At 41.7% G+C, this 14,682-nt stretch overlaps 1 protein-coding gene across 7 annotated transcripts in view; it reads left to right on the forward strand.

Annotated features, from left to right (window-relative positions):
• The window catches only part of FHIT (fragile histidine triad), a 763,307-nt gene that overhangs the window by 136,541 nt on the left and 612,084 nt on the right, over positions 1–14,682 (forward strand). For 6 of the 7 annotated variants that reach the window (XM_014517979.2, XM_014517977.2, XM_025198992.1 and 3 more), the window contains one exon: positions 4,289–4,346. Coding sequence is in view for 2 of the 7 variants with exons in the window: in XM_025198989.1 (XP_025054774.1) it covers positions 4,289–4,346 (58 nt within the window). In the remaining 5 variants the exon portion in view is untranslated. Of the gene's footprint in view, positions 1–4,288; positions 4,429–14,682 lie in introns of all 7 variants that reach the window. The other variant, XM_025198990.1, reaches the window with a different exon arrangement.

Consider the following 14,682-nt stretch of genomic DNA (forward strand, 5'->3'; position numbering starts at 1 on the left):
CTCCAAGGCCACTGCTGCTATTTCAGTTACAGGATTTGTAGGCAACACGATTCCGTTTTGCAATTCATATCTTCGGCCTAACAATGTCATCAACTGCAATCGGGTTACAATGCGGCCCAGCTATTGTGACTGTCGGTGAACAAAATTTAATTTGGGCAAAAGCAGAAAATTAATTCAGTTTATAAAGCAAGTACATTCCTGCCAACCCATCTCATTTGATCAGTCAGTACGTGTGAGATTCAGGCCTGTACGGGTTAGAAACATAACCTTGTTTCAGGGGTCTGCGTTCAGTGCTGCGGCTTTTCAGCGCACTTAAAGCAACCCAAAACGTTACTATGGGTTGAGGCTGTCGGTGAAGTCCAATCTATTGTGTTATACTTGGATTGTGTTAAATATGCTCTAAACGGAGACGGTGGGCTCTTATCCCATTACAAGCCACAGCTGTCCCCTACTTCCAAGGCAGTAAAAGAAGGAAGCTAAAGGGATCTTTGTCGTATTTGTTGCCCAGAACTTGCTGAGTAGCTATGAAACTGCGGGTGATCTCGTCAGTCTGGTTTTGCCACCGCTGCCCGCTCTTCTCCACTCGCCACGAAAAGTTTCTAGTTCTCATGTGTAATTTTCAAGTCCTAGATCTTAATGTTAAATTTTGAGGGGAAAAAAAAAAGTAATTTAAGATGCCCCAGTTACAGATCATTTCCAAGAGTAGGTATTAATAGATTTGGAAACTTAAGGTCGTTACATTCTTTGAATTTTGTTGGAATTAATTCATTCTTCCAGGTCTTTGATTTTTATTCTGTCCTAGTTGTCAGAAAATTCTGCGAAAAGCAAGGTTCCCCCCCCCTCTTTATTATAATTATATATAATACTGCCAACCCCAGGCTCCCCAAAATCACAAGTCAGGCTTCAAAAATTCATGAGATTTAAATAAATTAATTTGGTGAGTTTTTTTCAAATGTAATATCTAGTTTCTAAGCAATTACTGTATACTGGTACTTGAGTCTCATTTTCAAACTTCTCTCCCCAACTAGACAGGTTAAAAAACAGCCGTATTTCTTTTAAAGAATAAAAATGTTCACAGACTCAATTTCTTCTAAGAGTTGGTGTTTAAGAAAAGCAGCAAATATCTCGGGCCTTGTAGTACAATTGCATGAGCTGGCAATACTGTGCACTTTGAAATGTCTGTATGAATATGGTTCATGAAGCATTTTTGCATTCATTTTTGTGCTTATCATTTCAAGCAAGTGGTAGGTGGCACTTGGAAACATCTCTTGATATTCTGCATCACAAGTGCTAAATGGTAAAGTGCCAGTGGGCCAAAGATGCCTGGTGTCACGTAAGAGTTATATAGTGTCCTGATTTTATTACCCTATTAAACTTCATTTCATATGTCAAAGTTTCTAATTCATACAAGGAAACTTAATTTAGGAGCATCTTCTGCACAGCACGTCGGTATACCGTTGTTCATGTTTTCTTCTTTGTTGAAATTACGGTTAAATATCGTCCATGTTTCATGACACGTTTTTTATCACTTGTTTGTTTAAATGTTGGCAACTTGACAGCGGTAGATATTAGAGGTAATATTCTCTGTGGTTCTTAATTACTTTCATTTAAAGATACCAACACCGTCCTGGGGGTGGTGTTCAGAAAGGAATCGCATCTCATTTTGCACCATATCCTTGTAGTTTAAAGACAAGACTCTTTGTCCATTTTCAGCAAATCCCTCATTGCAAGCTCATTGGGGTCTTTTTCTTTTTTTTAAAAAGATCCTGTTTACTGGCCCTTGAATGACTTGCTGCTTCCTCTTGCCCGTTTCATGTGCTGGCTTGCAAAATCATCACCCTCGTCACTGATGTCACTAGTGTGCAGCTACCATGTTGGTGGGGCACAGCACCTCCTCAGTCTCTGCCCTCTCTCTGGCCCTCCGAGTGACTTCTCAGCTAGAAAGCTACTACTTTGAGCTCATATTAGTACAATTAGAGGCTGCTGCACCAACAGCTGCGTCCAGGAGGGTTTAGAGAGCAAGGAAGATTGTCAGACTTAGCAGACGGCTGGGACGGGGCTGGCTGGCATTTCCTCGATGCTCAAAAAGGTTGCCAAGTAGAGGCCAAAGGGAATAAAATGAAACTTGTTCTAAAGCTTTTTAACAAGCATTAAACATTTGCAGAACTGCAGCTTAGGGATTTTTCCCTCAGAACCTATTTGCCATCAATGACATCACTCACATTGGACCATTGAGCAAGTCAAGCAGGGCCAAAAGTACCCCCCAAAAAATCTTTCCAAAAAACCCCAAGCTGGAACTTTCCTTGATTTTGTTAAAGTTATTATCAGGTTACCCTGATTTGTCTGCTTGCATATTCTCTAAGAAATTGGCTGCAAAACAGTTTAACACAGCAGAAAAATTAAAACAAGATAAAAGAGATGTCAGCGTAAGGGTTGGTCCTGTTGGAGCCATCATCGGGAGATACTTTGTTGGAAAGTCAAAACCCTAGCTCTCGCCTATTCATAATATTTCAGTGATCGTATCATTAGTTGCTTTCTCTTGAATTTCTGTAATGGTGGCTTATTTTTGCAGAGGTACAATGCTGGCTAATGTAAAACTAAAGAGAAGCCAGTACCTGTGAGCCTGGAGTGATTTAACAGGCAGCAGCATCAGGTATTGAACAGCTCTTTCATTTTTCAGTGGGAAGATAAAACCCAATTTGAAAAATGTTGAACAAAAATAATCACCACTACTTGCTGGTACGCCACTGAAGACCAAATGCACGAAAAACACTTTTTTCTATTAGCCCTTGATGTAAGTTTTCATCACGTTTTATTTACTCAGCTGTGAGTTTTCATCAGTGACCATTTAAAGCTTAAAATGAAACAGTTATTTGACACTGGTTTTATACAGTTAAGGGTTTGCACATCAGGTGACAGGAACTGGGTTGTTAGGAAGATCATCTTGACCCTGACCTTCCCCTTGGAGCTGCTGAGTTTTGCAGAATTGGGCACGTTTGAAAATGTATAATGTGGGTTTTCTGTGGATATACAAAATGCAGTCTTTATATTATGAGCAGTTATGTAGTTTATAAATTACAGGAGACAAAAAATTAGTGTTGTGCTCATCATCATTCTCTCCCTTGCTTGCTCTGGATCTGGACACGTTATAGGTTAACTCTGATGTAAATTATACCAGCGTCTGGAAAGGGCAGACAGCCAAGACTGCCGAGGGAGCTGCTGCCTGGGTGCTGTTACGTGTTTCATCACTAGATTTCCACCGAGCAGGCGGTTACCCTGGGTAGAAGTGGACACACAGCATTTACACTGGTGTAACTTTTGGTGGGGTAGTTTTACTCATTTTTCTTCAGAGTAACTCTGCATTAACACCCAGTTAGTTATGTCCATGTAGGGCTACATCTTGCATGTCCCCGTGTTGTTTCAGTGGTATGAAAGCATCCTGTGTCCACACTTGTGTGTGTGTGTGAACCAAAGTATATGTGGGTCTAGTTTCCAGAGGCACTGACTTCCTTCAGCTTTCATTTCACTAATGGGTGCTAATTAGTCATGCACATTAGCCAATCAATCTATGGAAATGTCAAAGATGATCAATAAAGCATCTTTAAATGACCTGCTGAAAGTAGATGATCCTAATTATAACTAAACAATAGAGAGACTCCATAACCAAAAAAATAATTTTATTCAGAAATCATTGATTGTATCACATTTTATTTAATGTTTAAGTCATTGATTTAGTCGGATATTTGAATAAATGTCAAGTTCCTCAGCTGTATGTGTGCTGACCATCTCTTCTGAAGCAACTCTTAAAATCAGATTACTTGCTTCTGAGATCCCTCGTGACCTCAGCAATAAGGGACTCTGCAGCATGTTTCTGGGTGTACACGCTGAAGAAGAATGTAAACTGCATCTTAAAAATTTAGGTATTGATTTAAGAGGAGATAATATTGGAAAATTGAATGCCTTTCATGTGCTCCAAACTCAGGTTTCAAGATAGTTAATTGAAGAATGATATAGCTCAGCAGACATGCAGGATTTATAACAGAATTCATCTTCACTAGAAGCTGTAATATATAGTAATATAAAAATTCTAGAAATGTTGGCAAGGAGGGGAGGGGGGGAAATCTTGATGCAAATCAATAATTTAATTTAGCTGTGGTGCTGGACTGGTTGAACGCTATGGTTCATAATTTTTCAATGAATAGACCTTAACGTTTTACGAATGTTTCGCCATGCCCCTACCTATTGATTTATCTCGTACCTTCTTCTTCGTGTTGTTTTTGTCTTACAGTACCCCCGGAGGGCCCTGCTGAAGTCGAGCCTTGTTGTGCTAGGTGCTGTATCTGCGGGTAAGGAAAAGCCCTTGCTGTGAATGCCTGATAGCAAGACAAGGCACCATCTTCATTTTACAACTCAGAGACTTGGCACCAGGTATTTGCCCAGGGCAGACTTGTGTAGATCCTGCCGAAGCCCATGTCGTCACAGCTAGGGCATGAGCAATATCTCAGGAAGCTAGTTGAAAGCCAGTTGGCATATGCCTTTAGATGACCTGCAGTCCCAATTCTGGATTGCAGGGAGACAGCCCGGGCACCCTATGCATCCAAGGCTTGCTTCTTTCTTAAAACAGCCTTGTATTACTAAGGACTGCCCAATTACTCAAGTTATTTAAACCCCCTGCCCCTCCCATGCAAAGCTGCCTTTGTGCTCAGATGCTGGAGGGCCTTGGTTAGGAGGAAACTCACCTCTGTATGTCCACAAAACAGGCTTTGAGTCGGAGCCAGCTGGCGAATGCAGAAGAACTGAAATGCCTTCTTATGTCTCATAAGCCAGCCCAGGGGGTTGCACCCATCATCTCCTCCCTCCCCACTTGTGGCATTTCCCTGCTGCTGGATTCATGTGGGAATCCAGTAGCTGCCCCACTCCCTATTCCTAGAGGGCTTTCTGGTTATTTAGAGCTAGCACTGGGGGGACATTGAGGGTTATGGAAGAAAAGCTTCCCCACCTATGCCTTAAGGCCACTCGCCCTGACCAGCAATAACTGCTGAGCCTGTGAGCTGTCCTGGGGTAGCTTGGTTGAGAGGTGAAGTCTCCTAACTTCAGTTTGCGTCTAGCTGTGGTACAGCATTAGCATTTCACGTTACACCTGCAGCTGGTCCCCAGGTCTTGCCCATCATATTTGGTATTTATCAAGTGGTTGAAGGCACAGCCCCCTGTTTGAGTGTTTGTAGGCATCATGGTTGAGACTGCCCAAGCAGGCCAGTGGACTTAGATATATTTCCCGTGAATTGCAAGTGACCTTCCAGCGGAGCTGAGGATCTGGTTTCTGTTTACGGAGCTTCTGCTTTGGGAAGACTGGCCTAACAAAAGCTAGAAGTGGCCAGTTAGTCTAAGCAGAGGTACAGAGAAGGCAGAGGTATAAGCAGCTCATAAGAGACACACACCTGTCTTATCGTCTGTCTCTATCCGAGTATCGTTCCTCAGTATACCGTTCCACATGCATTCTCGCCTGCAAGACCTTGGGGCAAATGCTGCTCTTGCCTCCTTATTTGGAGGGCCATGCTGGGGGAAGCATGCAGAGTTCAGGTGGGGAGACAACTCCCTGTCCTTTGGGCCAACCTACCCTCCCCAGCCCTGGTGACGGGAAGGATGGCTTCCGGGTGTTTTCTTCTTGTGTGCGTGGAGAGCTGGAACTAGCACACAGCGCAGTATTGCAGAAAAAGCCAGGCAGCTGAGGTCTGGCATTCCCATATTTTTGGGACTTTAAAATGTGTCCTACCTCTGCGTTGGCAATGACCCATAGTTTATGAGGGCCTATCTTAAATGAAATGTGTCCATCAATGTGAGTGAAATCCTGTCTGAAGGAAAGCTTCTTGTTGATGTGAGAGTAACTCCACTAATCAGAAAGTTAACCACTGAATGACTCTCATTTATCAGATATTCAAGGAAGATTCAGGTACATAGCTCACAAATAGTCTGGAGTGAGTACTCGTTGTATGCGTCGGGGTATGCTTCAGTGTACTTTGGTACTAATGAAAGCCTTCAGGCTTGCATGTTTCTGGATGAGTCAAGGACCTGGCAACAGCTCTGGTGTAGACTGGTTCTGCATCTGGACCTGAGACTGAGTATTATAGAGTGAGTTTGTTTGTTCATTCATTCATTTGTTTGTTCTTTCATTCTCCCTTCCCTTCCCTTCCCTTCCCTTCCCTTCCCTTCCTGAAGCGTTGAAACTTCATTGTCTTATTTAAGACACTCGCTGTTTCATCAAAAGCTATTTTGATAAAAAGTATACAATTTTAAATAAAGAAATGAAAGATGGTCTAAAAATGATGTAAGCCGGTGTATTCTGAGTTATATACAGAATGTAATAAATCTTCTTCCAAACCAAGACATAGCTGCAGTCTCTTGAACACCTAACCGGTGCACATCATTTTGTCTTGATGTTGGAAAATACATGCCAGATACTAGTTCAAATGATAGATTCCCTTGCTTTTGTTGAATTCTTACATTTCTAACGTTGTTTAATGTAGGCACTGGTGAGTGAGCACATATATTCTTAAGGGTGACACAAATTAATTCTGCTCCCATCAAGAAATCTCTCCATGGATTTATCGCAAATTGCTGCAGCTGTGAGCGATTCCATGCTCTCGTGAGAAGTGTGAGATTAAACCCTGTCACCACTGTAGTATTTTTAATTAATTTAACCTCCAAACTAATCATTTCCCAGTGCCATTCTCTCCCTCTTTGGTCAGCAGATTAATTAGTTAATGTCAAATTAATTAGTTAATGCAGTTGATGATGAAAAGCTTTCTAAAACTGATACTAACGAGCGTTGGAGATGCTGAAAGTGCCATGGAAGTAGGGGGTTCATCCCTTTACAGGGAAAATGGAGAAGACAGTAGCTCAGGCCATACTAGGCACCTGGCAATCACTTTTGATTTTATGTGGAAGGTGGTACCGATACAATGGGCATGGGCAGCAGTAAAATAGTAAGATACCGAGACAAGCTGTCTTCTGACTGATTAACCATAGGTATCATCAGAAAGTAGGACTGGAAGGGACCTCAGAAGGTCATCTAGTCCAGATCCCTGCTCAAGACGGAATCATCCCTGCCAAGTATCTAACTTGCTTTTGAAAGTTTCTAAGGATGGAGACTGCACGACTTATCTAGGGAGCTTGTTCCAATGCCTGACCGCCTACAGGGTCAGAAAGTTCCTCCTAATCTCCAACCTAAATTTCCTCTGCTGCAGCTTGAGGCTGTTGTTCCTAGTCCTGTCCCCTACAGCCACAGGGAAAGGCTATCTCCATCCTCTCTATAATCCGCCCAAGGAACAGCACTGGAGTACCACAGAAAATAGAAGGACCCTAGGGTGCGAGGAGAGGCGTGCTGTATTCCAGGAGAGCAGAAAAGCACCTGTTGGGTGTGCAGAAGCAGTATCCCATGCATAAAATGGTCAATGGCATCAGTATTAGGGGGTCCATGTAGAGCACTGTGTTTTTCATCAGTAACCATGAAGGTCTCCGTTTCTGAAGACATAGCTTTTGCCCTCAAGATTGATTAAGCAGCTTTCTAAAATAAAGGGCCAAATGAATCGCTGGTGTAATCTATTGATTTACAGATTTTTTTGTCCTCAATAATATTTTCAGAACCCGAGGAGTGAAGGGACTTATACTGCTAGTCAGTAATGAAAATCCATGGACTCCAGCAAAGCTTAACTCCTGCTGACTCTGGCTATTTTGCTTAGGGAATGCTTCTTTCTCTGTATCGAGAGGGTAACCCGGCAGTGTAGTATGTATGGTCAGGACTCCTTAGCATTTCTTTGCTTCTCCACACTTTAACTTAGGCTTTTGATACTGTGCTCCTTTGGTGTAGCCACTCACCATTTGATTGAGGTGTGTTGAAGTTGTTAGGACTCTACCACTGAGGAACAAAGCTTGCATGCACCTGTGCTGTCTTGCAAGACATCTTTTCTACTGATCTCTTACTGTAACTGTACCTGGTTTGGTAAATAACGTGGAGACCCAAAAGCTTGCATCTCTGTGGGGAATACCTTGGGGCTTTTAAGAGGAATACCTTGCAGATTCCAAGTCTGCTGAGTCTGATAGGTATTCTAGTTGGGAGCCAGGAGGCTGTAACTCAGAGCCCAGGTTGAGAACAGTTGGCTTACAGGCTCCCACCTCCAAAGGACTGGAGTTATAGTCCTGGCACGGGGGGATGCGCTGAGGGATGTTGCTGCATCTGTAGGTGCTGTGTAGGGTGGTATTTGCATCTCATCTGTGCAGATCCTGTTCTTCTACTTTTGCAAATATTTATAAAACTCTAGCAAAGTGGTGTGTGTGTGTGTGTGTGTGTGTGTGTGTGTGTGTGTGTGTGTGTGTGAGATCTATTGGGGAACTGCTGCAGCTGCTCCCAGCAAGTTTTTTTCCCCCTGTACATCTTTAAATGCTGAAACTGAGACTGTGGGTGTAATAAGGGAGTTGTTCACTCTTGGCATTCTGCACTTCTGCATGGTCCCTTGAGATAAATTCGGTGAAAAATGATTATCACCATCATCAGCAACACTCTTAACTACATAAGTATTTTACATTAGCAAAACCAAGGTAATGAAACATAATGCAGATTGATTTTAATAGAGGAAATGGCATGTCTGGATGCTTTCATGATGACATGTTAGTGCTGGGTTAGCTTTTAGTAGGCAAACTGATAGAAGTAGGAAAATGGTGAGCACTCCCTTCATTGTTATTATTCTTAAAAAAAAATGTACAAGAACACATTTAATAGCTGCTGCTTGTTTTTGATAAAGCTGAAGCTGAGATCTTACTAGTATTTTGAAACAGAAATGTGAGCTAGACTTCTTTTCACATAGAAAGACCTTGGCTTTCCTCGATGGACAAGTGATAGATACAGTGCAGATCCTACAGAGATGTCTATATGCTGCAACCATGGATACACTTTCTGGTGTCATTTGTACGTGAACAACTTCCACATTTTGCTTTGACGTCTAATTGCTCTGGCTGGCTGAAGCAGTTGCATGGTAGGCTTTTGGACATGCTGTATTGATAAACCAATAAGGGCTGGATCATTGAACTCCACCTCGTCTTCTGAAGACTGCCTGAGAGAACGCAGCCTTTTGGCTTTAGAAAGTCCCGCCGGAGGCTTGGAGGATTTCTCTTGACCGTGAATCAGCCTCTGAGATTCTAGCAGCAAGACTTGTAGTATCACTGCAGATGAAGGCTTTTAGTCATTTGTGGTTAAAAACTTGTTTTTTAAAGACTAGATTTTTTGTATATGTAAAAAAATATATATATATTCCCATCATGTAGATGGGAAAGAAGACTTTTTAAGCCATCTCTCCTTGGTAACTTGCGTGAATGGTAGAGTGTTATCCATGTGCTCCTCAGTGAGGTCAATGAGACTTTAATCACATGAGTAAACCTAAACCCATCTGTAAGTGCTTGTAGGGTTAGATCTTGCAAACTTTTTGGGAGAAGCGACAGCATTTTCTAGATTTTTGTACAGAGTCTTGCACAATGGGGTCCTGGACTTTGCTGGAACACAAATAATAAATAATAAGGGTGGCATCTTTTTTTCGTATCCTTTTCCTTGACTTTCTAATGTGTTGTAATGGATATAGTTTTCAGGAAGGGTGTTTTGAAAAAATGACCGGATCTTGCAGTCCTTATTCATAGAAGTTTTGCTGGAAGCTGTGGGTTTATTCAGTTGTAGAACTGGACCCGAAACTTCTTGTCGTTCATGACAAGGGACTATTTGCAAAAGAGATTATTGCTTGAAAAGATGTTCTTTACTCTCCTGACTTTTGAATCTAATTAATGAATTACCTAAATCAGCCAAGGAGGAGACTTGTTAGGCTTTCAGTTTTAGTGAATGTTGCAGTGTATTGCTGTAAGCATCTTTAACACCTGAATTTTATTCAAAGATGTGACATAAATTGGATCGTGCTATCTTCAAAAGTGTCTTTCACAGTGCAGATATTGACTCCAACTGGAAAGATGCAAATTTTAATGAACCGTTTCCAATGACATTTTATTACTGGTTTCAAAAGTGATCAAATTTGGCATTGTGTTACCTGTCAAGATTTTCCTGTAAATCAGATTTCAATGGAGGGAAAAAGATGAGATTATCATGAAGACATTTGGATAGGAGGTAGCAAGAGCTATTTAGATGACTAACTTAATATACAGTAAATGAGGTGGTTTAACACGAGCTACTGAATCTTTGGCAGCTGAACATTGGCTTCAGAAAAGATAATAATTAACCTGCTGAAAGAAGAAATCATTTCTTCAAAATACAGCTTCTTTCTGCACAGTTATGTAAACAACAACATTTCTAACAAGTTTAGGAAGCCGGTATTTTTCTGGTGTGAGGCATTTACTTGAATAGGTTTGATTTTACATAGCAAGTGACACTACATAAGCACACGCAGATCCAGAATAGTTTCCTTATGACTAATTTCTATAGATGCAGGATTATTATGAATACCATTATTAATTTTTTGGTGTTTAGATTGATACAGACAAAACACTAAGAGCTTAAAGGCTTTGTCAGTTTTTGATTGCAATATCTCACTTGCCGACTCCTGGAATTTCAGTTCTACTTCAGTAGCATTTGCCTAGAGAACGGTTTTTTAGCTTTTTAGCTGTAACAGAAAATATGTATGTTAAGGTGAATTTTCATTTGACAATGACAAATTGTCATGCTAGGCAGTGCCACTGGTTTCAAGGGGCAGCAAATATGAAGGAGAGAGCCTCCCTCACTAACTACCTCTGTGCCATAAGAAATGCTTCTGATTTAGGGAATGCAGAGTCGGGTGTTAACATCTTCAAACTCATAAAACTTATGACTGTGTTATCAACTGAGGCCCTGAATCCCAAACGAAAAGGCTGTTGGGGAAGAGGTGCTGGACACATCCTTGTCCCTCAACATCACATTTTGTAAGTTAGAAAAGAGTTGATGTAAGGTCTTTGCAGGCCTCTGAAGCCAGGTCTTTTCCAGGAAAAATCCCAATCTCAGCCATGGCCTTAAAGCATCGGTCAAAGTGACTAGAGCAATGTCAGCGATCTCATCTGTCTCTAACTACCAGAACCTTTCCAGGGAAGACCTCTTCTGCTGCTAAGGAGTAAGTAGGTTTTAACATAGCAGACAAATGCGTTGTGAGACCGCCTTCTCTTTGCCGCCACCCCCCCCCCCCAAGGGGAATAATTGGTCCTGTAATAATAGTCTTATTTTTATTTCCATTTCACTAACATTTTGGGTGGATGGTAGTTTTGGTAGGTTTTTAAAAAAAGACATTGTTTCTGCGATTGAGGAAAACTTGAATGGAAAATAACATGTTGGGGCTAACTCATAGATGTTGAGGCAGTTCATCTAGAAAAGCTGCCTAGGAAGGGATGACGTGTTTGGTTTGATATTCCTGATTTGCCAGTTATTTTTCAATTCTCTACAAGTGTAGTGTTGAATTAATTTTCTGCTTTCGCTGCTACTCCTGGTCTCTCGTGCTCAACTCTCAAGGCCATAAAGAGAAATGAATAGCTGTTTTGTTATCAGGTACATACCTGGCAACTAGACATCTACAGAAGAACGTGTCATTTTGTTTGGAGCAGAAGCCTCATTTGTTTTCACTTGCTTTCAGCTGTTAACTGGGCGCTGCGACTACATTCTTACATTACTATTATTGCACTATGCCTTGACGTGATGTGACGCTACGGAAGCAAAGATGTTGAGAAAGGAATGCGTTTTCTTTTCAGAAGCTGCAGTAGAATATAGCTCTTTTTAGTTCGCTGGCAGAGTAGAAGAGTTAGTAGTTGGTGTTTTGCTGCTGATTTCCACTTAAGGAACAAGCCCAAAGGTCTGAGAAGTCAAACCCCTGCTCCTACGTCTGCTTCGGCATAACTTTTGTCCTATTTGGTCATTTTCCAGGTGCTGTCAGAAAAGACTGGTGTTTTTTGACACCAAGTTGCACCACCGCTTACATGGATGCTTGAATAATACAGTGGGAAAATCATAGTTAAATCTTGAGCAGGCCTCTTTCATATGATACTGTATAGGATTGCATAGATTTCATAGACGTTAGGGCTGGAAGGGACCTCACGAGATCATTGGGTCCAGCCCCCTGCCCCAGGGACAGGAAGTCAGCTGGGGTCAGACCACCCCAGCAAGATAAGCATCCGACCATTTTTTAAAGGTATCCGGAGTAGATGCTTGCACCACTTCTGGGGTGGGATGGAGGGATGGATTTTCTCGTGCTTAAAATACAGGTGAGAGACCTGCCTTCTGTCGCTAGTTCTGCCACTCGCCTACCTTTGAGGTACTTAGTCTCCCTGAATGTTGAACCCTGCCTGTTCTGCAAATATTACTAGTTGTAGGCATCAGGTACAACCAAACCCGTGTTGAATACAGCCTGATGGCGAGTGTACTAAGGACAGACCAGGTTCAGCACCATTCCAGCTGCTGCAGACCGTACAAAATGTGGTGGCTAAACTTGCAATTAAACCATGTTCAGTTGCACTGCCTGTTTGACATAAATAGTGTAGAAAAGGCTTTAGTTTCTCTTCTGTAAAGTACTAAAGGGAATGATATCTGAAGCGCCTCCTCCACTGGCAGGCAGAGAGGATTATTGTCTGTAAAGTGACTTAAAATCGTCTGTCTGATAGAAAAATATGGAAAAGTAGAAAAAATGATGTGTAGAGTGATCCACAGCAAATTCAAAGCAGATATACCAGCATGTAGTGGGTGTCATGTGATGCTATTTCTTCTATTACAGCCTTGGTAAATTAATTATTGTATCATAAGCTGCTTGTAGATGTGTGGTTTTTGAATTTTACTCAAGGTCCTTAGACAGACCTATCAGACTCAGCCACTAAAATCTGTTCCTGCTTTTCCACAGTGCTTACTCAAGATGCAAATACCTTGAGTTAATATTTTCTTTTAACTTCTTCAATTATGCTTCCTCTCCACGTGGCCTGCAATACTTGGTCCCTATTCTGTAGACTGCTGCAAGCAAAAGCTCCTGTTTGAAGCCGGTCCGAGCTTTTTTTTAGTAATGTCTACAGGATCTATCGGGCCTCTTCAGCTTTAAAATGTTTTGGTGCTAGGCATTTAAAACCTATTGCTTGTTGTTCAAAATATGCTCATGATTAAATGGATCAAACGAGTGAAATTTCCATTGAGCACGTCCATATGTTTCCCTGAGTCATCTCGGGATATTCAGTGCAACCATGATTGATTGCACTACGGCTAACCGGAGGCCAGTAATATCCCTGCAAGTGGTACCGGAGAAACTTTTACGCTCAGCAAGAAAAGAGCTGCAGAGAGACAGAGAAACTACTGGCCGGCTTCCTGAGCGCCAGCTTGTTCAGCAAGTTTTATCCAGGTCTCTGTAATTGGGGCAACTTTACCTGAATCCCTTGTTTTTAAAAAAAGATTTCAGCTCTCCTACAACCGCGGTTAGGCTTGGGGTCATCCCGTCCTGTTTCTGTGGCCTTTGGGCCGATTCTGCTATCTTCCACTTGGATGTCAGTGGAGCGGCGCACCTACAGCTGAAGGTAGCATTTGCCTTTGTGTGTTTGAACACGCTGGGATGGCATGTGCACGTCACTTCCCATTGTACTCCTCTGTCAGCTTGTATGGAACTGATCCTTTATTTATGTGTCTTTCAATTCCTGTCATTCTTTTTGCAATGCTGTGGGTGAATAATATGACTTTATTACCTTGTGTATTACTCCTCTACCTCACAAGGATTATTTACATTTTTATGGAGCGATTTTTAACAGCTTATTATTTCAAAACCATCAGTGCCCAGATGAAGATGAGAATGTACTCCCACAATGCATCCATTTCTCCGGTCTCTCAACATTAATTGCTTTTTTTTCGTGCATTCTTGCTTACACTGGGAGAAATGCTGCAATTCCCCCAACGGAGCAGGGTGTGTTTTGAGTCTGGTGGTGTCCCTTGCATTTCATGCTTAGTCTTTCATAACATCCTTAGCCAGGAGCTATGTTACTACGGCAGAATATTCTTTGTTGACAGCCTGTGAGAATATGACTAATTGGAGTTGTTTATTGAAATAATGCATCAGGTTGTGACTCTAAAAAAAGAATGCAAGAATGATGGACCCCAGCAGATGTTATGTAAAAATATGCAGCTTTGAAATATGCACTTGTGGATTGCTTTCTGCAGATGTCTGCAGAATGCAGGTAATCAGTATTCGGGAGACATCTGCAAATTAAACATCTACTTGACCAGTTAGAAATATAGCGCTGTGAGGACAGAGTGGCACCGTGAAGTAATGAAATGGCCTTTAATCTCTGGCAATATGAATTATCATCCTTCTAAGGTTAAGTGAAAATAGTTTGGTGGCTTCAGTTCACCATTTATGTGGCTGTTCTATTAATTTAAATGTTGCTCTATGGCATAATGAACATTGGTGGTTCAGGAATCCCTTCAGAGGGAACAAACACCTGGAAACTCTTCTCTTTTGGTTTTGGGCTCTGGATGATGAGATAGAGATGCCCCTCAACTATTCTCTCTCTTCCCCTTTGCACTGTGCTTCACTTTCTTTAGCACTGAAAGAGCCTTTTACTCTGATTGTATGCCCCCCTAATAGCCCGCATTTTATGGAAATATTACAAGGACTTTTTTAGCATTTTAAAAATTGATGTACGCTCTTC

This window comes from Alligator sinensis, unplaced genomic scaffold, assembly GCF_000455745.1.
Source record: "Alligator sinensis unplaced genomic scaffold, ASM45574v1 scaffold469_1, whole genome shotgun sequence".
NCBI classification, from domain to species: Eukaryota; Metazoa; Chordata; order Crocodylia; family Alligatoridae; genus Alligator; species Alligator sinensis.